This window comes from Centruroides vittatus, unplaced genomic scaffold, assembly GCF_030686945.1.
Source record: "Centruroides vittatus isolate TY-2023 unplaced genomic scaffold, ASM3068694v2 contig_854, whole genome shotgun sequence".
Lineage (NCBI taxonomy): Eukaryota > Metazoa > Arthropoda > Arachnida > Scorpiones > Buthidae > Centruroides > Centruroides vittatus.
The window spans coordinates 2,172,675-2,200,428 of NW_027122558.1; the positions used below are offsets into that span (position 1 = coordinate 2,172,675).

The 27,754-nt window shown below is 37.8% G+C and overlaps 1 protein-coding gene across 1 annotated transcript in view; it reads right to left on the reverse strand.

The window, feature by feature from the left end:
* Nucleotides 1-15,261: 15,261 nt before the first annotated feature.
* LOC136982584 (protein amalgam-like) overlaps nt 15,262-27,754 on the reverse strand; it is a 37,285-nt gene continuing 24,792 nt past the window's right edge. The window contains 5 exon segments of the mRNA XM_067279109.1: nt 15,262-15,694; nt 21,815-21,904; nt 22,923-23,118; nt 23,194-23,321; nt 24,237-24,512. Coding sequence (XP_067135210.1) covers nt 15,582-15,694; nt 21,815-21,904; nt 22,923-23,118; nt 23,194-23,321; nt 24,237-24,512 — 803 coding nt within the window. The 3' untranslated portion in view covers nt 15,262-15,581.

Consider the following 27,754-nt stretch of genomic DNA (forward strand, 5'->3'; position numbering starts at 1 on the left):
GAGAAGATGCAAATGTTCTACTTTAATTATTATTTACCCGCAATTGTAAATAGTATTAAGTTTCAGTGTTTTCGCAATAAAAAAAATTTCACTCATTTATAATTGGTGGCTGCAGATTTACTATTACTGCACAAACAAACATTATTTTATCTACATATGGAAGAAGTGAAATGGGTAATCTACAGTTCAATATTTCAAAAATTTTAATTCTACCAATGGTTCTCTCAACGTGAATTCTTACACGAGCAATTTTGTATGTTTCGTCCAATTCATTAGAACTAAACTGATTTTGATTTGGTTTTGAAAAAGGAGGCATAATTAAAATAAAATTTTTATTTTCGACACCCAATTTAATTTGAGGAAACCCTCTATCAGCTATAACAATATCTCCCTCCTCCAGTTTTTGTAGAATATCACAATCATTTGTTATAAACGAATCTGTACTTCTTCCTCCATACCCACTAGAAAGAAAAAAGTTATGTTCCGATGGGGCAATTCCAATTAAATATTTTACAGTACAAGCAGATTTATAGCAGGAATAAAACTGAAATTGATGTTGAACTGATGATGGCTTCTCAGTTTTAATTTCTGTACAATCGATGATTACTCTTGTTTCATCGATAATTTTCTTTAAATGGTTGAGGTAATGTAGCCTTAATAGATAATTTTGTTAGCCAAATAATCCAATCTTCTGTTGCAACAAAAATAATTTCTAAAATTTGTAACATCTATGTTTTAATGGTGGTTCTATGAATTCCAAACAATGCACCTAATGCCGAATAGCACGAACCCAACTTTAACTTCATTAGAAAAATTAGTAACTTATTTTCCCAAGACAATTCATAAATTCTAACAGGACTGTTTGGAAGCGTGTCTGAAAGTAAATTGAAAACATCGAATCCTACTGATATTAGTTCTTTTAAAGATTGATCATCATGAAAATTTGCTACACCACTAAAATGACATGACCTATGATTTTCTCCACATTCTTTTGAAATCATTTTAATATGGGAAACTTGAGTTTCAGAAACATTGTTACTAGTCATGCAAATAAAAAATTTTTAAGTCTCCAACCTCTGTTTGAGTTCCAAAATCACGTTTTTGTTTTTGTTTAGGGTCTAACAAATTGTTTTCAATTGCTACATCAAAGGTGTCCTCCCGCTTCTTCAAATAAAATATTCATTCTGTTCATTAGGTGTTTATATCTCTTCATTGACTGTTCGTGTCGACAATTTTCTTCATTGCTTCTTTTTTTCGAGATAGATTGTTGGATTATAATTTGGACATCTTGGATCTTCACTTTTTTCCCCACCTATAAAATGCATACTGCATATCCGCGCTGATTTAGAGGGTAGCCATTGTGATCCGTTTTTACTAAATTTACAAGGATATTTTTATAAAATTATTCGTGTCAATTTTTTAAAAATTAACAATAAATTTTGTATTTCTTCCTTTTGTCTTTTAGCAAAATTTATCAGAATTTGGCGCTTCTGTTTAAGGTGTAGACCTGCCAGAAAACAATAAAATGAAACTTTCGGCGTTACATGTTGCGTGTTTGCTAGTGTATTAGAACGTCCAAACACAACAATTTACATTTGATTTACCCATTTTTAATACTATATCTCAAATACAAATTTTAAAAAAATAAACGATTTACTGAACTAGGTACGGTTTTCGAAATGTCTCAGATATAACGTATATGCATTCTTTAGCGAACTCCTATGTGTTATGTAAATATTTGCCACCAGGGCGGCGCGCGAGTTACTTGCGCTCGCAAGATCTGTATAAGAAGGTCAGGACACGCTCCCGTGATTCTTTGCGGCAGCGGCCATTTTGAGACTAATCGATTGAGCTCATCATACGTGGTTCGTGCGTGAATCAAATATAAGTACGTATATACCAGTGGCGTGCCGTGACATTTGATGATAGGGAAGCTGTTTCTGTAAGAAGCCGACTTTCAGGGGCAATCAATTAATTGCGCGTCAGGGCCCGTTCGTATTCGTTTGTTCGATAAGCCATAAAAACCGTATACTTCTTTAAATGTATTTTTAATAGATTATCTGACGTACTTAATAAATAACAGAGGTAATTATATCGAACTTTCTTATTAGATTCAATAAATTCCCTGTGCCCTCTAAATGCCAATTCTCGCTTTGAGAAAAAACATATAACATCTATTAATTTAGATATATCTATTAATCGTAATTATCTCGTTATAATTTTCAATATTTATTTTATATCGTCTACCAATGTTAAATTCTATTCCGCTTTGATTTCCAAATTGCTTCAATTTTACGAAAGAATCGTCATTCGTCATAAATTTTATCGTCAAAATGTCGAAATTTTTTGTTGGCGTATTTATATTTAATTTAGGCATCGCTCTTTCTCTTTTAATAATGTTTTCATTTTCATTATACGGTCTCGAGCCAAAACTTTTTTAAAATAAATTTTTTAAATCACTAGCCACGACATAAGGGCTAAAATTAAAATTATAAAAGAAAACTTACTTGGTAAAACAAAATGTGTGACGAATATGCATGCCTAATACAAAAAATTCTTCAATTGTATGAATATACTTTTAAAGAAACTTATAATTAAATATAACTTTGTGAAGAAACGTACTGTACATAAAAATAACAAAATATTCTTTACTTTAAATCTTAAAACAATCCACTTAGTGAAATAGCTCCCTACGAGTGGCTAATGAATGGAATCAGACGCGTCTTGGTAGGTGTGCGGCGCGTGCATGCACGCAGGCTGCCAAATCCCGAGGGTGCCGATACCGGTCAATGTCAAATGCCTCTTGTCGATCACTAGTATATCTCAAAGGACGCCACAGGGCCGTTGTAAATTTTAAACGTTTCTCACCATAGATGTAAATATGTTAAACTTAATAGTCATTTGTTTTCTAACTACTGTAATTCGTTTTAGTACCAGGTGTAACGGAAATCAGTTCCCCACTGTACTGAGCTAGTGATTGGTTCGGTTAAGCTTTTGTTGAAGTAAAATTCTGGCTCTTTCGGCAGGGCTTTATTTATGTCCCCATTCCCTAATCTCTTAATTATTTAACTACTTCTTAGTAGAAATAAGTCGAAACCAGTTATTTTGTACCTGAATATCTGTAGTCTTGGGAAAACATTGGAAAGACAAATTTTTATGACAACGGATATATAAATCGTAAATTTTAGGAAAATAAATTCTAGAGCTTTTTTTTTGTACCATTATATGTCTCATTCATTAAATTTGGTTGTAAATGATGCTGCAAAAGTAACAGTTAATTTTTTTATCACTGTACTAGAATTGTACACGTTTTTTCTCCATCCCCTGACAGATGGGACATACTAAATCGTAATATCACCGGTTTAACATCGAAATCCGTAAGTAATATAAGATGGGAGAGCAGAATAAACGCGGAATAAATATATCAAATATTTTAATGGATTTTTTTAAACTCCTGTCAACTATACAGAAAACGACGGCCGGATGGCCGAGCGGTAAAGGTGGCAGCCTACCGCTCTGGGGGACCCGGGATCGAATCCGAACGGGTCGAATAATCCCCAGGAATTTTTCGGGGGGTGGTCCGTTCGGATATGTCGGGCCCCGTCCCTCACCACCCGGTCGCCCCATTGTGGGCCTGGCCGAACCCATAATGGGCCTACTAAAAGAGGCCCTCTTAGTGCCCACAGGGCAGAAAGAGTTAAAAAAAAAAAAAACTATACAGAACTATCATAAAAACATGCCAGTATATTCCTATCGGTTGGGTTAAGTTATAAATCTAGTCTAGGGTGGGCAACCTTTTTTATAACACGGGCCAGAATAAATTTTACGTATTTTCCGCGGGCCGTAGTAGTTAATCGACGCCTTTTTGTGACTCGTAATGTTTTTAGTCTACAAGTATGAAATAAATAAATAAAAAGTTAATTACTACATTTATTTCTCTTATCGTTTTCGAAAATTACAAAGAATTGGAAAAATAACTATTAATTAGTTATTTTTCCAATTTAATAATCTATTAAATATCTCGCGGGCCGGATAGAAACTTTTCGCGAGCCGTAGCTGGCCCGCGAGCCGGAAGTTTCCCGCCGTTGATCTAGTCTACTCGTGATTCGCATAATTGGGCTAGGGTGGCCGAATATCTAGCAGGCAGGCGGCTAACAGCCCACAACCAGTCCGGGATATAAAATTAGAAGCTTTATGTGTAAAGCATCCACCAGCTAAACCGGGTGAGGTTGGTGCTCTGTAAACCGCATGTGACAATGCCAATATAATCTGGCTAATTGGAAACTGACCCGGTTTCGACATTCCTTCCGCTACTGAATTATTCGAATATACAATAGCAATCTTATCGTTTTTTTCACATATAGTATAGAAATTTGTAAAAGATACATAATGCAGTTATAATAAAATATTAATTTTAATTAATGCAAAGTACGTTAATATATGAAAATTTATATTTTATAAAATACAAGGGAAGGTCATTGGAAGGTGGATTCGGCGCTTCCATCGCTTCCAATGACGGCACGCCACTGGTATATACATACTCAAAACGTTAAGCAATGGGGTATTGTGTGGCACCTAATTGTAAAAGTATGTCTTTCAAGGTTCGATTGTTCAGATTTCCTGCAGATAAGCAGAGGAGAGCGAAATTGGTGCAGAACTGCAGACGGGATAAGTGGCAGCCAACCGAACATTCTAAACTATGTGAGAGTAGTATATATTATGTATTTTTCTATAGGTACTGTCTTTGAGATGTACACTCAAACCTGTTTTTGTGCGGTGGATAGGGACCGCATAAAAGAAAGCGCATAAAAAAAATTGCACAAAACTTCACGAGTAGCTATAAAAAATAGTTTTCGCAACACAATTAAAAAGTATTTTTTATGCGGTAGATAGGGACCGCATAAAAAAAGTCTCACGTAGAAAATAACTCAAAACCGTACGAAATAACTAGGAATTGCTTTTTTAACTCCTCGGGCCTTTTTCTGCAATCCTTAATGGGGAAAAAATCCTTTAAGAATTTTATTTTTTATATTAATTAATTATTTCCCCTTAAATACCAATCTAACATTAAAAAGTTAAAAATAATCGTTAAAAAATGATTTTATTTGATAAATATAGCTGCAGGAAGTGTTATTTCATTTAACAAGGCGTGAAATTTCACACCCGCAGTCTAAAGCCAGAGGGGAGCTAACTCACCGCATCTGTTCAAATATAACACAATATTTATGATTTTTATGCTATTAAAATGAGAGGGGACCGAAAAAAATGTATGAGAAAAAATTTTACTGAATAAAAAATGAAAAAACCTGCTGATGTTATAGAAAACATCCAATAGAGTTTTAAAAAATTTTACAGGAGTCAATTATGTTCCAATTTGATTGAAATTTTCATATACCGCACAAAAACAGGTTTGAGTGTATACGTGAGCTCGCATTAAATTATTTGTTGTTCAGCTTCATTTCGAAGAATCTCAGTGTCAACTGTTAATCTCAACTTTTCTGTCAGTGAGATTACATATTTTTGCCAGAGATACGAACAGTACTTTGAATGTAAAAAAACTGTATGGAAGCAAAAGCTCATTTATGCGTACTTCTGCTGTCTTCCGAAAATAGTGTTTTGTTATATTTGTATCTTGTGCGTTTACAGAGAAAGAAGTTATGTCTCGGATAAGCTCTGTTAAAAATATCATCAAATTGTGTTTAATATTATCCTTTTTGATTAAATTTTATGTAATTAGGAAAATATGACGTTTAAGCCTTTGTAAAGCCAAAAATGTTCATTAACTAAACGTTAGTCCAGTATTTATTTTTTAAATGCATTAATATTGTATTGGTAAATGCTTTAAAATAAAATTTTGGATAACTTCATTGTATATTCTTTATTACACTTTAAATTTTCTTTAATGTTATTGCATTATTTTACAAAGTGCCTATACACGTAATTGCATCAGTTTTAGCACCTATTTAATTAGTTTCAATCACAACAGAAAATGATATGAACGATTGTTTCTTTTAAACTATTTGATCGAAAAGTTACAAAAAAATTGGGGTTGCATAATCATCCGAAATTATTATTATATTTTCGACTGAAAATCAATGGATTTATGCAATTTTAGTTTAATTAATGTCGTATAAAACCGACTGCTCGTACAAGTTTGCTTAAAACACGCGACTCAAAATACCCCAAAATGGCGGCTCAAAAAGTAGGTCACGCGTGTCCTGACCTTCTTATACAGACCTTGGCGCTCGGACTGACGCTTGACCTATTGACAAGTAACTCTTAAACATAAAACATATTATAATTAATGTCGATCCGAACAAAGACGTACTAAAAGAATTATATGATTTAATATCATTAATTTTTACGGTACCATCTACCGGTGCGTCTGTTGAGCGCAGTTTTTCGACCACGAAGCAAATTTACACATTGGCCAGGAACACTCGGCCAGAGTAAAAATTGTGGTCATAGCGTTGCTTTCGATAGAAAAAAAGCTTTCAAATACGTTGATGGAGTCGACGACCAGCGACTTTTATGATAAGGTAATTAACGACTTTGCGGAAAATTCGTCGAATAGAGTTAATTTATAAAAAAACAAGTTTTTCTATCATTGTTTATATCATATCAATTAAACCGTTTTTTCGCGTCTTTCGTGACGGGTCAGACCTGTCCGGAACCTCACATTTCCATAAAAGTTTTAAACAAATATTGGAAATGACAAAAATAAACATTTTGTGTATTATAGTTCTAAAATACAAATAATACATACATATTTGCCCATATTATTTGTATTTTAGACGCGAAAGACGCGAATAAACGGTTAATTTAGAGAAAAAATTATTAGTTTAAAAAAAATAGGTAAAAGTCGTATTGTAGTCGGACACCCATTGTTTATATCAAACTGCCAGGCAGAAATCGTAAATCGCGGAAGGAAGTCGTCCTACGATCGGTGGAAGATCGAATTCGTCTTCGATTTTGATTTTTCTCGCTCTCCAGGTAAGAGTCTCGTTACGTTTAGTAACCAGGGACCGACCACTCGGGAAGCGTGATCGAGGGAGAACGACCAATCAAAATGGACGAAAGAAAGAACGGAGATTGATATAATCTTCGACAATCGAGGACACCTAGCACTCGGTTAACGTTCCGAATAACCAAAACGCCTTGCGTCAACGCGCAAAAAAAAAAAAAAAAAATAAGCAGTTTCTCGTCTATTGTGCTAACCTGTAACCCGTGCCATTTCGGACTTAGACCGTGTCTCCGACGCCAAAAGACGAAGTCTTCCCGTGCCTTACAGACTCGTCAACGCCACTGTCCGAGGGACACCTTCGATCGACCATCGAAGAACCACATCGACGCCCGGGACATCCGAACGGCTGATTGTCCCATAGCAAACTATTTTGTACATAGTGTATGTTTATTTTATGTTAAAATTAACGGTTTTTGTCAGATACTTGTCTTTGTCTCTTACAGCCACCACCCACGTACGAATCGACCCTAGACCATTACTGACGCGCAATTAACCGATTGCCCCTGGAAGTCTGCTTCTTACAGAAACACAGCCACCCTATCATCAAATGTCGCGGCACGCCACTGAATAATGGTATTTGAGTTTACGAATTCTCTAACAGAGACTTTATGAAATCTTCCTCTAAGACCTTGTATGTTCCAGAAACTTACCAATAGCTTATTGTTATCTCTATTTGACAATCTTAAATCATTATTCCTCTCTTCGCCTTCTTTAACAACCAATTTTTACCCACTAATATTATATTTGTTATCAATATCTTTTTCCACATTATAGAAATCCCGCTTTGCTTTGTTTTTATTGTCTACCTTTTCTAAATTTGTTATTTGTCTATTATTGCCCAAAATTTCTTAAGAACTAAATTTCTGGCGTTAACAGTTTCCATCGTGATTTTTATTATTAGTTTATTCTTATTATTTTTTTAATTGTACTAGGCCCTCAATTTCTATATTGTTAAGTTCTAAGTTTTCGTTAATAATTTTTTCTATTTCTTCTAAAACATCCGAAGTTTTAAATGGGTAATTAAAAATAATTATATTTTTATTCGTAGTCTCGTTTAACATTTTATGAAATTCAAATTCGAACATACCTTTTAAGTTGTTGTTAGATTTGGACCTTTCTTCTAATGTTTGTATCTTTTGACAGATTTTCGTCATCTCTTCTTTAACGTTAAAATTATCTTCTTTCGTCTCGTTGATTTCGGATTTTATTGTTTGAATTTCCAGGTTTAAAAGAGAAAACTTTTCTTGAATCGGTTCGTAAATCGATTTTAATGAATAACTAGACTCGTCACAACCTTGTAATTCCGGTTCTTTTGCCGGCTCATAAAAATCTCGAATAGCAGAATTCCTCGTGGTTTCAAAAGTATCTTTCGCCTCTTCTTCTGATAGATATTCTTCCCCCAAAATATCCACTAGTTGATTCTTTTCCGGTTAAAGTTTACCTAGGGAACCCCAATGGCCGCGCTTCCGGTCGCCATTTTGTTTGCTGTACTACGCACGCGTACTACGTTCAAAAAATTATGCAAATTAGTTAGTATGTATAATTTTTTGAAAAAATAATAATTACATTAATAAAAAATAAATGTTTTAAGATTGTTTTATATTTCATAGCTAGCTGAACTTGCAAAATAAACTGTTACTCACGTGTTTGACGCTCTGTCATACATTTCCTTTCCGTTTTTTCTCGCTTCTCCTTGATTTGCGATCCCTATCGCTGATGTTTCTCTTTTTACTTGATATTTTTACACGTTTTTTAGTTTCGTCACACGAATGTGCCTTACTTTTTTTCCCTTCTTACACTCGTCGCTTTGTGGAGCAGCTGGAACGGACTCCGGTTCTTTCCATTTCGGCTCGATTCCGGCACGTTGCATCACGAAAAGTAGACGGAATAAAAACTTACCTATTTACTATTAAAAATAGCAGAAAGTAGCATTTTTTCTTCAAAAATGTTTAACTGGTGGGAAAAAAAACCACTCGCAGCAGTCGAGCCGTCACGAAAAACAAAAAATTTGCATACGATAGCGTTATTTAAAAATTGCGCCACCTACACCGAATTTCTAACATCACCTGCCGTCGAGATTACCGGAAGCGCGGCCATTGGGGTTCCCTAGGTAAACTTTAACCTATTTTCCTCTACGCCCTCGATATTTTCCTTACGAGGTCTACCTCGCCCCTTCTTTTGCATAACTGGTTGGCCTAATTGAGGAGGCGAACGGGGGAAAGGACCAGGATTTATTTCGTTTCCAGCAATTATCAATAAATTCTTAATTAGTTCCACAGTTAATAATACTTGTAGAATTATTATCTTAGCCCGACACTTATCCTTTTTTCTTAATTCTTCCATTACGAACTTATTCGAAACAGCTCTTCAAAAAGTCACCAGCACGCTTGCCGACCAGAACACGCCCCCTTCAACATTAAGGACTATAGGGTTTATTTGTTTTTTTTAAAGTATTGTATTTAAATATAAATATTTTTATTGTGTCACTATCGCATATTCAGTTATTACAAACATCACAAAGATATTTCTATTTTTTTGTCAACTCCAACACAGATTACGCAGCCGTGTCTTACATTTTAAGCACTGAATCATGTTTTCTTTGCGATCTTCTGCACAAACATTACAAAACCAATCGCTTTTCCCTTTCTGGCTTTTTTCTCTTTAATTTTCATTGTTCGTATCTTTCAACAGATCATTTCTTTTTATTTTCTGCTCTCGCCAATGAGGCTACCTCTGGAATGTGTAATGGCAAGGAAGGATTATCTTTCATAAATTTATAGTGTCATTTCTTCTCTGCTATTCTTTTTTCTGTGTTAAAACGATGCGTTAATTCATATTTTTCCGCCAGTTTCAGTTTCAGTTTTCACCTTAAATTAAAAATTGAATGGTACAACTTGAGCAATCTTACCTACCTACGAATGTTTACTTCATTCGTAAAAATGACGAACAAAATGCAGCAGTATCTCGGTACTCGAATAACTCGGTATTCGAACATAATTCCGAAAAAATCTCGCTCGGTACTACACCGAAAAAGTCGCGACCCGCTAGAACAATTTTTTCGTTATCCATAAGAGTTTTTGTGATAAAAATAAAAAACAATATGATAATGTTGCCAATACTTCTGATCAACATCAATAAAAAAGCTGATATGATGACAATACATTGTAAAAAGAAAATGCCCTGGTTTAACTAAAATTAATATTGAAGAGTATTACAGTACTTTTAATTGTGATTGTTAAGTAATTATGGATTACTTTAATAAACATATTTATCTTAGAGTAATAGCAAACATTTTGGGACGTTTGCTATTAGTTTTGATTACGTTCTGGAACGTAACTCTATGTTTTGCATTAGTCCTTTGTCTTGTATATATCGGATTCGTGTAACACGACGTTTCTTTGGAACGTAACCACGGTGTTATGCAAGGGATACCTGTAATTAGAATGTCCGTCATTCTAAATTATTAAAAACTACATAGTAGTCCTTATGTCAAAACATAATGCAAATGCCATATCTTCTCAGTAACTGCAACTCTTAGACCGATAAAAAATAAATTGATTTAAGTTAGAAACAGAAAAAGTTACATACACTTTTCTTTGATTTCAATATAAGCTAAATTTCTTATAGAGGTTAATATAAGTACACTTTTCCAGTAAGTAAACAAAGTAGGCGCGAGATGTTGAAATTCAGGTAATAAATTTCATATTAACAGATTTGTGCTTTGCAACTATATTTTTAAACAGTAAAAGAAGTTTGATTTTAACTGATTTTGCAAGGTAAATTAGATATAACATTCACAAAGTAGTAAAATCTGTTTTCATATCCTTTAACACTAGGAAACAACAGTTTAATGCAGAGGTTCACAAAGTGTGGGCCGCGGCGCCTTAAGAAGCCGCGACTTCCTCGCAGGACCACCACGAAATATTATAAAAATTTTGTAATTTTACTTGTATTTTCAATTCGATGTAACAAGACGCGATATCTAGCAGATCTGGTGCGAACCATTAACTCGACGATAACTGTTCGTAAAAGCATCTACAAGTGTTTACCAGATGACGCTCTGCGATAATTTTCTTAACTGTTTTAGTAGTTTGTCGAACTTTCTCGATACTTTGTGTCGTATATAAATAGCTGTCGGTTTCACGCGATTTCAGGTTTTCAGAGATTATATAAAATCACGTGACTATTTTACTAGAGAGTTAAATCAAGAAAAACGCAGTTTTCATAAGCAGGAATCAATACAGAGCAATGCTTTCCTAGCATCTTACAAGGTAGCACATATATCGCAAAAGGTAAGAAGCCTCATACCACTGCACAAGAACTCATTCTACCAGCTACTGTGGATATAGTGAACATTACGATCAGTGGGTCTGCTGGGAAGCAGCATTTAGCTTTTCAATAACTTGACATAAATGTGCTGGTTTTACCAAAAACACTTCATTCGCAAAGTTTTCGACATCCTCTTTAAGAAAAATATAAATTTCCTGTAACAATTCAAACGTACGAGACAAAACATTACCGCGAGAGAGCCATCGCGAAACGCTGTAGTACAACAAAAGACGTGTGCTCTGATTCCATATCTTCATGAAGTTTTTGAAAAATCTTGCTTTCAACGGCCGAGTTTTTATAAAGTTTACTACATTCTCTACATGTTCTAAAAGCTGGTTCAATGTAGAACTCGGATATCTTGATGCCAGTGCTTCTCTGTGAATAACACAATGGGTCCACAGTGCATCAGGGGCACGCATTTGGGCCACTCTTAATTATTTTCGGATACAAAAGTACCAAAGATTTCGAACAAGTCTTGAGCCTTAAGACCAGCACTGATACTTTTACAAATACTTTTCAAACGGGAAGGTCTTCAACAATGTTATTACTATCTATACTACATACATAGTATTCTATACTACATACTATATACATACGTACATCTAAACCGTACATAGCAAATCAAGTGAGCATCGTTATCATCATTCGTGGCTTCATCTAGCTGCAACCCAAATTACTTCCCTTTTATTTTTTCAACTGACTGATCATTGATGTCTGCGACTAATAGTGTTATCGGACAAAGGCACTTTTTGTAAGAAGCCGACTTCCAGGGGCAATCAGTTAATTACTCGTCAGGGAAAGCCTAGAGAGTGATCGTACGTGGTGGTAATACTGGAGGCAAATATGACATGTGTCTTTACAACAAAACCGTTTATTATAGTAAACTACGGCTTACACGAATGTCGACAGGGGGTGGACGTCGAAACGTAGTTCGACGATGCCACACTGTCCAAAATAACAAAGTTCGCTCGTCATCTCACCGTTCGGACGTTTCGTGATGTCCGGTGATGGATCTAGTTGGTTGAGACAGCCCCGGGGCAGAGATGATGACGACGACGATGTAGTCCGTTGTCGAGATGGTAACTCGTCGAACTGGGGTATCGAAGTCAAAGTTCCGTTGCGAGATGTAAAGGACGCAGAATAGGCGCGATTACATTAGGCGAAAATCTGCGATTCGACCTTGAGATTCGGGGTTTTCATAAATTCAAGACCCGTTTAATGCTAGTTCTCCATCTGAATTTACTGCTGCAGAAAAAGAATCTTATCGAGTTGTCTCGCGACAATACGTTGAAAATTGAAATTTAGCAGCATGGAATTAATTGCATTCTGGATACCAGTAAAACAAGAATATCCTCTTCTGAGTGGTAAAGCTCAGAGAATTTTTTCTATTTGAGACTTCTTTTTTGTGCGAAGCTGGGTTTTCGTCTATCGCTGCGATAAAAACTAAGTATCGCCCGAAAATGTGCGATTCGGGGAGTTGTTTTTCCGTAAATTCGCGAAAAAAGGGGAATTATAAGAAACTTTTCTTTATTCCGTCCGGTTCTAATAGTCACGAAAGTAAAAACGGGGGACGATCAAATGTTAATTTAACTGACAACAATCAACTAAGGAACTCGTGTTTGTAAGGGTCTTTGAAGCACCAAGTTCCTTTCCCCTAGCATCGACCTGAAAAAGTTTCGAAAATACATTACAACAATCAATTGTTAACGTGTGAGAAAGTCGACATTAGTCCACGGGGCGAATCTAAAAACAATCGAAAGAATAAACCTGCTAGACGATTTTGTTTAATTCCCACCGTCCAGCGATGACACATTCGAAATGCCATCACTACAAAACAAAAGGTCACCCGATCAGATTCCCACGCCTGACGAGGATGTAACCCGATTTTCGGCGCGATCGTCTGACAGGAAGCTATCTCTTTTGCCTTGTGCCTCATCCTCCAACGTATTCGGTCCCTCAGGAATATCTTTAAATTTGTGAATTGTGAAAGTGTCGTCCCGAACGTCTCCCCGGTCCTCCACGGATAGTCTACCACAGAAACGTTCGACACTACTGTAAAGATGTACGCACGCTTTCTCTCTTTTTCGGTCATAGTTATTAGAAATCGGTATTAACAGCACTCTCTAGCGATTTGGTAGCTAGATCGAGGGAACTCTATACACCTCGCGCCTAATCTCGTACTTGGTATTCATTTAGTTTACATTAATCGTGTATTGCCGACACCTTATCGACGACCTGGCTAAACCGTCAACTAGGAAAATCGAAGAACGTAAGACAGCCATCCAGTGACGAGTGGATCTCGCCGTTCCGATGCCGATGAAGGGGTTAAGTCTCGCATCGCACTTTCACCCCCGGCCAAAACCAATGTGGAGAAGAAAACGAAGCTGGCTGTGTTCAGTTTGATTTGAGAAAATGTGCGGTGATCAACAAGCTCATTCATACCTCTAATTATAATTAATTGAATTTGTTCAATTATATATTTTTTAACTTGAATACGTGTTTTATTTATTTTTAACTTAATGTCCCAACACTTTAAGACAATTGTTGGATATTTCGCTATTTCGTAAATTTTAGTTGTTCGAATTTGTCATAGAGCGCCTCGGATAAAACCTGGATTTAGGAAGGGCGCCGAGAATTGAAGAAGTTTGGGAACCACTGGTCTAAGGAATTGTGAATATTTTTATATTTATTATGTTCGGGTCATTTCATTTATTAATAAATTAATAAACGTAACATTTTTGATTAGTTAACAATAGATTTAACTAACTTTAAGCAATAATAATTCTTACTTTCCAGGCTGTTATATATAACAGAAGGAAAGTATGGCGATCAAAAAATGGTCCCTCTCCAAGATATTTACTCAGAACACCTTAAAACATCGAGAAATGCAAAAATATCGTTGTTTTTCGTCTATATACGCGTGCTAATGTGTGGAGACACTAGATTACTCTTAGTTTACTTGAATTCTTGTCACTCCATTAACTTCTATTTTCAACAAAAACAATTATAAGTTCACCCACTGTTGATGCAGCCACGACTCTGTGTTTCTCACTTTACGCAAGCTTTCCTTTGTGGACATTTCAATGCTTATTTGAATATAACTTGCTTTGCACTGGCCTGCATGAAATAACAATGTAGAATGTGCCAAACAGAAGGACTATTATTTGATATATATTTATCATATATGATTTTCTCTAATGAGAAAAAACACCTAATGAATAATTTTGGATTCTTTATTACATGTGTACAAGTCAACATAGAAATGTTTCTTGTGTTGAACCGCATTCTCTTTACCCAACTCTAAAATGTAAACACAGATTTGGAAAAGAGAAAATGGTTCAGTACGAGAAACATTTCCGTGTTGACTTGTATACACATGTAATAAAGAATCCAAAATTATTTATTAGATATTTTTTCTCGTTAGTGAAAATCATATATGATAAATATATTTGAATTGTATTCCGAATAAAACTAATCGAGAATCAAGTTTTGTAGCAGTTTTCTTCTGTTAACCGTTTGTCCTCTATCTTATAACATTTGGTCTCTTTAATAATTATGCATCTGTCATCCTAGCCCCAAAACATATGCAAACGAGAAACATTTACTTGTTATTAAAATAAGAATCCATAGGAATAAAAGCAAGCAGCCGTTTGACCCCTTAAAAATAACCTAATAATCGAATTGTCTGTACTGACATTTTGTTTGGTCGCCATTTTTCAGAATCAAAATCATATCTGATGGGAAGAGACTACGAAAAATATTCGGTTTGTGTTAGGTTGTATTTTTTCACGGAAAAGAACTTTTAAAGAGTTTCCTATTCGAGTAATTCTTTCACACGGAGAAAAGACGTGAAATTCTTTTTTGTTTTTGAGTCGGGCAAAATCGTCAGTAAGAGTGCAGAAAGAGAATTCCAGTGAAGGAAAATTCCTTTATTATCGGATACGAGAACGAGCGGAGGCGGGCTGTCTGATGGCGGGAGACGACGACAGTCACATCTGCCTAGGTGCAGAATGAAGTTCGAAAGAAGCCCGCCTCCTCCCGATCTATACGCGAAACATCAACAGTCTAACCACAATGAGCACCGTCCTCTCCTTTTGGCACGTCGAGGTGGTGGCCAGGTAAGACACGGTCGCGGAACTGGGTAGAGCGGGAAGAAAGGAACCGGGAAGAAAATCGCCACCAGCATGTTGTCCATAGGGAGGAAAGGAGGACCGGGCAGAAAACTCTTCTATCGGAGAAGCGGCAGAAGACAGCAGATGAGTAAAGCACTGGGAAAGAACTCTCGAAGGCCGGCAGCTCCGCCTTCTTCTGTGCTACTGTCGGGAGGGGCCATTGTCACCTCTGTAAGACAAAAAGTTTATTATTGACGTTATAAAACCGTAATTGATTTAAGAGTCGACGCAATCCTAACTCTGTATTTTAGACAAATGGTTTGGTGTAAGTATTAATGCGATCCAATAATATCAGTCCTTAAAGTTGGTACGCTAATTAAAATTCTTTGGCATTCTCTAGACACAGTAATTGAGTGCAGAAATTCTGTGGTAGACAAACAAAAATTTTATTTAAATTAAAAAACCTGTATTGATGAAATATGGGCTTTATACCAGCTTAGGATTTGACTTTGACAACACGGTTAAATTCGTTGGTGGAAACAGCCTGCGTGGCAAAATATCACAATGAACAACAGAATGGATTACGTGCATCACACTTTAAGGGAAGCATATAAAGCCATAACAGAAATTCCATCAAATAAGAAACTTTTTCATTGTCTGAAGAAAGCAGTGTTTGCCTAAAGAAACTAAAAATACACTAACATTCCTATTCTCCGGACCATTATGGCCATTGAGTACGGGTATCCACTAGAACCAGGGGCCGTATTCTGTTCACTTATCTCTCGTCTCTTCTTTCACCGACGAATGACGTAAAAACGAGGGACGAAATTCGTCTCTCATACACAGTGGCGATTCTGGTCGTTCGTAACGATCCTATTCGGTTGATTATACATGTTCGGGTTTTCTGCGCGCGCAACACAGTATAGAATTTTAACCAACAAAATTGTAAAATTTTCGAAAATGCAGAGTACGTAATCATAGATCACGTGGCAAGGAGAGCGCGTGTTCAAATAAAGCATGTAATTTCGACGAAGTTATGTTTTTTGTTTTATAACATTTTTACAGATTGTAATGTCATTTTGTCTCTTAAACAAATAAAAATTTGAATAACCTAAGTTAGAAAAGCGTGCGTACTTAAATATTTTTATGGCCGCGTTTCTTTATGCAGCGAGAGTGTAGCGAAATGACGTCACGAGCAGTGTTGGCCAATTAGACACCAGTTTCAGTGTTCGCCGTAAAGCGCTTCTCGAGCGCTGCATAAAGAAACGCGGGGTATCCGTTCGTCTCTGATAAACGAGAGAAGCGAAGAGAGAAAAAGTTGTCCAGAATCGCGTTTAGAGACACGCGATGATCTCTCGAGATGTAAACAAATGATTAGCCAATCAGCGACCGGCTTGTGAAAGACGAGAGACGATGACCAGAATAGGGCCCCAGGTTTCACTGTATATTACGATTTAGACCTAATTCTTCAATTGGCAAGCGCCAAATCCGACAGAGGGCGCTCAAAATGGCTGCGAAACAGCTAAGGAACCGACAGGAAACGTTGTCTCGTAGAAGGTGAAACCGTTTTGGATGCTGGACACATCGTATTTTGTAGATTAAACTCTAACAACAACACTGAACATAGTTTTATTTATCATAATAGTTACGTTTTTATATTAACACATGGCGTATACTGCTTAAAATATTTAAACACTTTTCACCCGTTACACGTTAACAGGTGAGAAGTGTTTTAATTCTACACACGATAGTCTTTTATTTTATTTTTTAAATAATAATTCTTATGTAGTCATAACGCAGCGGTAATATTCCAATTCAAGTTTGAAAATCTGAAGCCGTCCACACAAAAAGAAAAAAAAAAATGTTTAATTGTTTCTGTAAATGAACACGCCCGTCGAAAAATTGTTTTTGTACGCAGATCGGAAAGAAAATAGATAAATTTTCTATCTTCATATACATGTGTCGAGATAACTTTCCAGTCAAATTTTTCAAAATATTCTTAATTGAAAGTATAATTAATTTACGTTTTTTGTTTTCATTTTAGTATTATACTCGGCTATCACATGTTTACGAAAACCAGACAGCCCGCTTTGCACGTGCATTCTCCCCGTAATTGAGATGTATTAAAACGACAATATCTGAGGTTGCAACACTAAAGCGACAGCATGAACTTTCGGTGTTAAGAGTTTAATCCACAAAATACGATGTGTCCAGCATCCAAAACGGCTTCACCTTCTACAAGGCAACGTTTCCTGTCGCCGATACAGTCTAGAATTTGACATAAATTCAATGATTTGTTCTCCATTTGGTCATCGCAGTAGTCGTCACGATGGAAACTGAATCGGCTCAGGCATTGAACAAACACATGGTCGGTTCCTTACTTGTTTCGGCAGCCATCTTGAGCGCCCTCTGTCGGATTTGGCGCTTGCCAATATTCAATCTACGTCCGATGAACACCTAATATCAAACGAACAAATATTTATTGTGACATCGTCACAATGCCGGGCTGCAATTTTTAATCATATTTTTAATTTGTTTAATTTAAAATATATACTCTCCACCAGTGGCGTGCCATCCATAGAAGCTGTGGAAGCGCCGCTTCCCGTGTATTTTCTAAAATATAAATACATATTGCGCGATTATTTTCATATTTCATACTATTTTCATATTTTAACGTATTTTGAATTACTTAAAATTAATATTTTATTATAACCGCATTATGTATCTTGTTACAAATTTCTATACACGCGAAAAAAATGATAAGATTGCTATTGTATACTCGAATATAAATTCATATACGCGTATTTCCAATGGAAGCGCCGTATTGTCGAGTAGGGGATAGCTTCAACGGCCAAAATATCTGAATGGTGTAAAGCAGCCGGATTACAGGCATTCCCCCATGCGCTTTACACAGCACCAACCTCTGGCGGTGTAGCCGGTGGATGCTACACACAATAACGCTTCCGACTCTCTATCTCTTAGCCACTGGCATGGGCGTAGCCAGGAAGGGGCATGGGTGAGCACGCCCTCCAGTTAACCTGGTGCCCCTCCCCAGAAAATTACAGCCTGTACTAGGTCCCCCATAACAAAACCCTGGCTACGCCAATGGCCACTGGTAGGGAGATGTTTGACTAAATAGATTATTTTATGATTTAAAAAGTAAAAAGTATTTTATGTTATTTTTATGTACTGTACGATTCTTTACAAAGCTATATTTAATTATAATCATATTGACAGATTTTCAGACATAAAATCTTTAGAATTGTTATCACTTTTAGATGTTAGTAATTTTAAATATTATGATAAACAATTTTCCCAAGCGAGTTTTAATTCTTTAAGTAAATTTTATGGAAAATTTTTTGATTTATCTAAATTACGTAGTGCAGGGGTCGGAAACATGTGGCACGCGGGACGATTTTCGGTGGCACTCTGATTGAATGGAAATGTAGCAATAATTATATTTTAATTATTAATTACACATTTAAATGGACTTCATAGTTCAGCCACAGCCGCGGTGCATTAAAAACGAATCTCTTGTTTGTATATTTCTATTACAATGCATCTGTTTACGCTCCGTGTCTCTATTTACGTGTTATGCAAGCGCTTCACGTGTAAGAACATAATTCAATTAACGACTTACCTTCAAAATTATATATTTTTGAAGTCAGTTATAACCAGACTATTTTGATAACATATATAATAAACTTGGTAGAATTTATAGCTCTACAGTTTTTTAAATTGCAGCCCAACAACGAAATATGTTAAAAATTAGTAAAGTTTATAATCTGGAATAAGGGGTTTCGAATGCAAAAAGAACTTGATGGTATCGGGTGAAAGTAAAGTGTTTGGTAACGATGGCTATAGGACAGGGGTCTATAAACTTTTTCACAACGGGCCACATAACCGAGGGCGGGCCGCATAATCATTTTGTTCAATACAATATACTGAATACACAAAAAGTAAAGACAACTAACGTATTTATTTACCAATAAATAAACACGATGGCTGCTGCAAGCTCGTAATAGCTTCTGTTAGAAACTTAATTGCAGAAACTTACACAAAAAGCGCTCCGATATCCAAAGTCGCCAAAAGTCGCCGAATTTTTTATTTTACCGATTTTCCTGAAAATTCTATTACTGCTGATGCAAATATCAGATTGGACCAATTTTGGTATTTTTAATGACACTTATTTTAATTTTTTCTACATAGTAAGTTTATCTATAATTTATGATATTTCCATATAAATAATTATATTTTTGCTTATTTGTGGCACAGTGCAGCAGCGGGCCGGACGAACTGACCTGCGGGCCATAGTTTGGTGACCCCTACTATAGAACAACATCGACTGAAGCACTATGTGTAATTGCCAGGATGCCCCTATACATCTGATTCTTAAAGACAGGGTGAAGGCGTATTATACCAGAAAAAATTCCCAACTACAGTTGTTGCGGATAGTTTCATAGATACAAACGTAGACTATGATTTAAAGCCCACAATGGCGATGCAAAGAAAACAGAGTGATAAATTGAGGATCGTGTGCGCCGAAAATGAGGAACACGAGACAGTGGACATATTCCGTAAATATCTCCACTGTAAGTTAATAATCAGGTTGGAGCATCATTTGTAGTGATGGAGGAGGACAAAGGGACTCATTACGAACAATTTAGACTGAATAATAGATGTACAGTCTATCAAGCAGAACTGTACGCTATGTACGAAGCAGTGAAGTGGACAATATCAACCAAAGGGCAACTTCGACCATTATTAACACTGATAGTGGATCGGCTATTTAAACACTGCAGCAGTTTCACGACACTAATAGTCTTGCAGTAGACATTAAAGAAATTATCATAACAAGTAGAATTAGAATTAAGCTCAGATAAGTCAATGCTCATAAAGGCAATAACGGGAACGAGAGGGCCGATTCACTGGCCAAAAGGCAGCATACCTGCCGAACGTAGACTATTGCGTAATCCCTCACTCTCATATTAAGGATACAATAACAGACTGGCAAGAGAGATGGTGAAATTGCGATAAGGACATAAGCAATAAGCAACACACATATTGGATTCTCCCAAACAAAAAAGAGAGAACAGTAGATTTGAGATGGATGTCAATTGACTTTATAAGAAGCCAGGTCTACTCAGGTCTACTGCAATACTGAGGACTACCTCAATAAAATAGCAAAAGCACAGGACTCAAACTGTGAGTGTGATGATGAGAACCAAACTTTCGAACATGCCTTTACCGAATGTACCAGAACTTTATATTCTGGCTCAGCAGGATCACAACACATCTATCGTCGATCTTTACCACCTAATAAGAAACAAGAACATTCAAAAAGAACTTAACGTCTTCGTGCGAAAGGTCCTTGGGTCAGGGCTCGAGAAACGAACTGCTCCCCTATAATGAATCGCGAGTTGTCGCGATATTTGTGACAAAATCTGTTACAATAGTTATTTGTTTCCTAACTATGTATCTGTTCGATGTATGTATTATGTCTTAATGATTGATAATAATAAATCAAACGTTTTCCTTGCGGTTCTTGGGCGGAACAAGGATGACTCCGAACTCCAAGTTAGATAAAATATGATTATCCAATGAAAGAAAAAAAAAACAAATGGGAAGATGCATCGAATGCCACTCTCCGTGGGACACACTACTTCGTGCGTATTTTTCTGGAGTAGTGTACTCGATATAGTAAACGAAATTTTACTCTGTATATTTAGAAACATCAGGCTTAAATGTTATTGTTTATGATAAAAGTATAAGTAAAATATTTTCAATTAATTTTAACGTTTTGTTGTTAATTGGTTTGGTCGCAAAGGATGCGACAAAGGAACAGAAGCATAGCTGCCGAGAGAGGAATTTAAATAAAAATCGACTCCCGTTTAGGTGTTAGACAAGTGAAGAAAACCCCACGTGGCCAGCCCGTCGATCAGACTTCTGTTAATTGTAATCGTCGAAGTTTGCAGGAAACTGTGCAAAAGGACTCCGGGCAGAGGACGAACTTGCCCAGAATTTCTGCTGATACGAGTTCCCAGCATGAAATAAAATCAGATTGTTTTACTTGTTTATGTTATGTAAAAGTTCGTATTAAGAACTTTTTCCAAACTGATATTTACTTTTTAAGACGATAATCTATTCTTTGATATTCATTACTGATGTATCCGAGTGGTTAATAATAATTTCATCAAAATATCGTACAATGTATAGTATAAATAACAAATAGATTTGGTGGAAATGTCTTAAATGGAGAGAAAGTTGGAGGAAAATGCAGAAAGGTCAATTCATCCGTAACATTTACTAGAAAACTGCAACAATTTAAGTAACAAGAATTCCTTCTTACCGTATTTTACAGGAAACACTCCATCCGTTTCTTTCGCTTCCATTTTTGTAAGTTGGTCCTCGTCCACGTTTTCCGCCGCTGCAAATAAAACTTTTTTTATTACCGTTTTTTGATATTTTTCTTCTTTTTCACCACGAAATTTTACACAGAGGGAAGCAGAAGCGAATTGGTCGGTTCTGTTTCTGTCCGAGAACACTACTTACGAAGGCGCAAGTTGGATAAAAGAAAAGGAAAGTGCGAGTTGAAACAAAACACTCTCCTTGTAAAAGAATACGAAAACATATTTCTGTAATATTGTCAATATCGAATGAAAGTCCGATTTTACATGGCAAGCGTTCGGCTGAAACCAAAGCAGTAGCGATTGCGCCTACATAAAGTAGTCAATTAGAGATGCTAACTGGTATCCGAATTGTCGAGGCGACAAAGAGATGGTTCTACCACCGAAAGTGCCGAGTTTCGAGTCTTACTCGTTAGTTGGGATCCGTCAACCTAGAGTACATTTTCACTCGTCGCCATCTTACTAATGCGAAACACTCGACTTTGGATAACGGTTCAAACGTAGCTAATCGAAAAGTAGCGGCGGAAGGAAAACGACGAGTGGAAAAGCGTGCGGTTGCGGAAATGTTTTTTGCTCGAATTAGGATACGAGTTGGTGAGAAGCAGCAAAGAGGCGTTTACTTAATACTTACCGGTAAAACTAATGTCAGAATGTTACCGACGATTACTTAAACGGCCTCGCCGTAGTTGTCTTCGTTTTAGTGGTATTTTGTTACGTCGACCCATGAAACGGCTATCGTGCTACGTTAATAGATCTACCGGTGAATTTGCACGGGCGATAAAATAACGACCTGCACGAAGACGTACCCGACAAATTATCCACAATGTTAGGTGATGTCGAAACAGAAGATTGGCGAAATCGCACGGTATCTCGGTTTGCCCTTCTTTCCAACCTACTTTTAGATTCCACATTAATGCCAGAGTCTTTTTAGTCAGTCTGTATTTGCCAGTATCCGGGCCAAAGCCACGGGCAGATAAACGGAAGAAGAAAGCAAAGGGCAGAAACGGCGAGCTGCGAAGAAAGAGGAAACGGCAGCAGAATCTTACTTACTGGCACCCGTGGTAGAGAAGGAAAAAGGAGGCGAGGGTCTGTTCCATCCAAATTCGTTCCTGGCCAGCACCACTGCCTGGTAAACGGTCCCGGGCCGAAGACCGGTGATTCGGTAACCGTGGCTCCACACTAGACCGCGACCGCGTTCGGCAGGAACCCCGACGTTGGTCCATTCGTCCTGGCCGACGTCACTCCTCTTGAAAAGAAAGAACGACGGTAGTGTAGTCAATGAAACGGGTTTGCCACGGAGGCCTACCTTTCCCTTACTAACGTTTACTGGTCTGAACTTCAAAAGAAACTCCAACACTTGACCGTGCGACTTGACGCTCCATCGGAGAGTGTAGGCGTCCTCCCCGGGGTCCAGAGTGTCTTTCCGAAACTCGGCGGGGCTGGCCAGTCCTAAAAGGTTCGTTCTCCGTTACAAGCCGAACCAGAAACAAACACGGGAATATGGGCGAAATCTCCTCCCGGTTTCGGTCCCGGCGACCGCCCTCTCCCTCCATCCCACGGAAGGTAGAGCTCTCGCTTCGTCCGTCTCCGCCGCTGCGCGATCCTTACCAAAGATTAGACGGACCACCGGCGGTCTACGTAGTTTTTGGTAAGAATCGGGCGACGGCGACTCCCGGTCGGAACGGAAAAGGGAAGAAGACCGCGCCAGACCGGCCGGCTACACCGTCGGGCCACCCGCGATTCTTTTTAATCCGGGAGTAGGCCCACGGCAGGAGAAAATCGCACTTTTACTCGCCTTAATTAAGGCCCAATAGGGATTATAGGGACAAACGGTAGAGAAAGGTGTCGCCGTACGTCCAAGTTACGTGAAAACGCGGTTTTAAAAGCCTTTAAAGCTGGATGCCAGAAAGGGTTAAGAAGCCCGAGTTACGTAGGTGGGCGCGGTCGGGTATATTCCATTACAATTCTATAAGAGAGCGAAGGCGAAACCAACATTTTTCCCAATAATTAATAAAAACAGAGAAATATAAAAGCAAAACCCGATGCAGCGTTGCCGCCGGCCAGTCTCCGCGACTTTTCCTTTCATTCTTTCCGACCGCCCGAACCCGTAGCGGGCGGCGCCTTTTTCGTTTAAAAGTAAACGTTAATTTTACCGAAATTTAAAAGCCCGCTCGGTAGTCCCGCCGGGAGAAACGGAAGACATTCGTTTGTGGCCACAAACGGATTATCCGGCCGACCGCCCGGGTCGAGGGTTCGACCCCCGCAGCGGCGGGAAAAGTGTTCGAAAGAGGCCAGGAGAGGACTTGCGGGGCCGAAAACCGGAAGAGGAAGAGATAGAGCCCGCCTCTCCCGTCGGATTCTTACCGCTGAGTTCGATGTTGACTCGGGCCGTTCCCAGCGGATTGTCGGCCCGACAGACGTACTCTCCCAGGTCTTCGTCTCGTATCCTCCGTATCCGCAGTCGGTGGATGCCTCCCGACGATTCCGGGACGCGACGGTCCGACGGAAGGACCGCCGTTCCGTCGGGGCCCATCCACACCACCGAGGGAAGAGGTTTTCCGTAGGCGAAACAGGAAAGTCGGGCGGTGGCTCCTCTGCCCGTGTACACCACTTTCTCCGCCGCTCCTACCACCGGCCGATCTGAAACGCAAACTTTCTTAACCAAACTTTTACCGTGGCCCTTCGTCTCGGAAAACTTATACTCCGCACCCCTTTTCTCTGATGTGACAGAAGCTTGGAAATATTCTTACAAAAACCTTAACACCCACCTCGCGCCCTAGCCTTACCATTGTTCTCCGTAAGTTTCCGGTGTCTCGTTGTTTTTGTGTCCGAGTGCCGTAAAACGGCCCGGAAAATAACAAAATACGTTAGAACCCCATACGTTTCTGTGACAAAACTTCGAGCGAAAACTCCTCATACGAATATAAAGACACACAAGAGAGATATTAAAAAGATGGCGCCGAGTGCCCGTAAGGTTGCGTTCACACTTCCGTTACGACCACGACAGAAAAAGTTGGTCTTTGGCACTAGTCGTCGGCCGACTTTCCGCAATTTTCTTCGAACGAGACGGAGGAACCGCGCGTCCAAGGGGTTTTGCCAAGTTCAATAGACGATCGAAGGCAATTTAAACATTTTCCGTGTCTTTAAATCGAAATTTCCGGTCCAAAGCCTGGAAATCTGCTTCAGTTTTCCTTTCCAAACGGCAGATTAAGGATAACGGGAAGAAATTACCATCATTTTCAATTATGTAGTAGTGTAATATAAAATTTCAACAATGATAATCAATTAAAAGGAGTAATTTGGTTGCATTACAGTCAATTTCTCTATTTCAAATGAATATTTAAATTTACAAAATCAGTCTGTTGAGATTGTATTAAAACGTAATTTTTATGTTATTAATTACAGTAGAGCGTCATTAATTGGAACGTCGGTAATCGAAATGGCCGGAAATTGGAACGATTTTCAGTCGGACTGTGTCGTGCCGAATCGAACGTTTTTCATACTAGATTTACTTCTAAAGTATAATTTTCATGTTTTTATATTCTTCAATATATTTATTTTGTTTGTACAAAATGCAGAAATAATTTTTAACGATACGATAGCCTCGATGATTATTATAAAAATTTTCGTTAGGCTTAAAATCGACGAAAATTCGACACGAAGCGACACGCAACGGAGAAAAATTTGAACATCGGACAGGTTAATGTATTTTTTCGTACAAAGTCGGAAACTGGAACAAATCATTAACTGGAAGGACCCCAGTCCCCAATTGGTTCCACTTTTCGACGCTCTACTGTATTTTTATAATAATTAAAGTATATATATTTATAATAAATAGTTAATATATATTTTATAATGATTAATATAAGTTATATGTCTATAATAAAACGGAAAACCCTTACTTTACAGGTCAAAAGCCAGCAAAATTTTTATTAAGTCTGACTCCACTAGAGATATAACACACGACCTCTCCTCTTTCTTCCCAACGCTTTGACCTTTAACCACGAAAATTTAATAGCATCGATTCGTTATGTGAGAATCTGGAGCCGATACTTTGTCTAAATTGAAGTAAAACTTAATCATTTTAATTTCTGTATTGACTATACAAAAAACCATTTTTTTTAGTCACGAGTCATGGGCACTTTCATTTTTGAAGGAAATTCTCGAGGAGAGATGGTAACGTTGATATCGATTCAACAAGGAAGATACTTGTTGCTTCTCTCCACGGGTGTCCCAAATGGTTCCCGATGATTGGACAATTAGAATGAAATAAATACGGCCAACCGGGACGGAAAATGCGCGGAAACCCAGTTGAAAAAGACTGGCATAGGGACACTTTCTCCCTTAGTTGTTTCCCGCCATCCAAAGTTAACCTTAAACGCTTAAAGAAGGCAAAAAAGATCGCCATTTTAAGGAATTTTTAAAGAAATAAAATAGGTATAAATTTCAAATATTGTAAGCTCACTCTCGTTAGTTAAGAAGTAGGTTCAAGGGTGCCCGCGCGACTAGGTGGTGTCGGGAATCCTGATTTTGAAAGATTCGACTGGTCTTTCGAAATATAAACTGTCCTGGCAAACGTCTGACCGGGTCAAACACGGCCCCGAAAATTCACACTTATATATTGTAATAACCCTGCCGAGTGTCGAAATTTTTTGTTTATCCAACCCCGAGATATAAGGGAAATTTCTGCTGATACACACACGCACACATAAGCACAAACCATACTTTCCTTACGATTCTGTAAAAATACATTTTGTTATTGCCACTTTGGTAATAGGAAAGATTTAAGATTTTGTTGTATCGACATTGAAAGGTACTTTTACAGAAAGACAAATAAATAATCTGCTGGGGATAAAAAGGAACATTAAATGGAAGAAAGAAGATATGAATTTGGCATTTACTAAAGAAATCAAATCCGTGACAATTCCAAGTCAGACAGCGAACACCGATCACGCGTGTAGCGAATTTTGGCAGGTACCGTTAGTCGCTGTTGCCAACGCCGCCGAATAAAAACAGTAGCCGAAATACTAGAATTGAAAAAGTTCGTGCTTTGTAGTACTTAGAGCAGTGATTCTCAACCTTTTTTCGTCACGGTACACTTTTAATAATTTAAAAATTTGGCGGCACACGCGGTTACTTCGGTAAGTACCGCGGGACAACCGGTGACGTCATAATAGTGATTTTTTAAACGCAGTTGGTTATTTAGGTAACATTTTCTAAACGCCTTGGTAACTACCGGCAGTTACAGATAACGCCGGTTACAAGGTAGAACCGAATGAACTACTTGTCTGACGTCGCTTATGTACGGGTTTTCGCAGTGGCGGCACACTAAAGTGCGGGGTCACAGTGGTTGAGAATCACTGACTTAGAGTAAACGGGAAAATACTTTAAATCCTGTATAGTCACAATACAGAAATTATAATTTTTATAGCTAAATGAAAATTCAAAATTGTCAACCTGCCGGTAGCTAGTTTCGCCAACGCAGCTTTGATGCAGGGCTGCTAACTTAGCCATTTTAATTCCCCGGCCATTTTGTGTAACAGAAGGAAACAATGACCATCCCTTAAAAAAATGACCCCCTCAAGACTTTTACACTTTTGAACTCGGAGACCACGAAATGTTACGAAATTCGGGAGTTTTCCGTAGGTGTGATTCACACCTACGGAAATATTTACACCGTGTGAATATTAGTGGGTGTTGGAGCACGATTCTGTTCACCCACTTAATAACTCCCGTGCTTTCTGTCGATAATTTCTAAAATTTTGCGGGGAGATTTGGGTATTAGGAGATCGATAAAATTAAAATTTTGGTGATTAAAGGTCGAGGTGGAGGAAATAGAGGGGTCGGGTGTCGTATGATAGAGAGATGAATTTTCTCGAAAA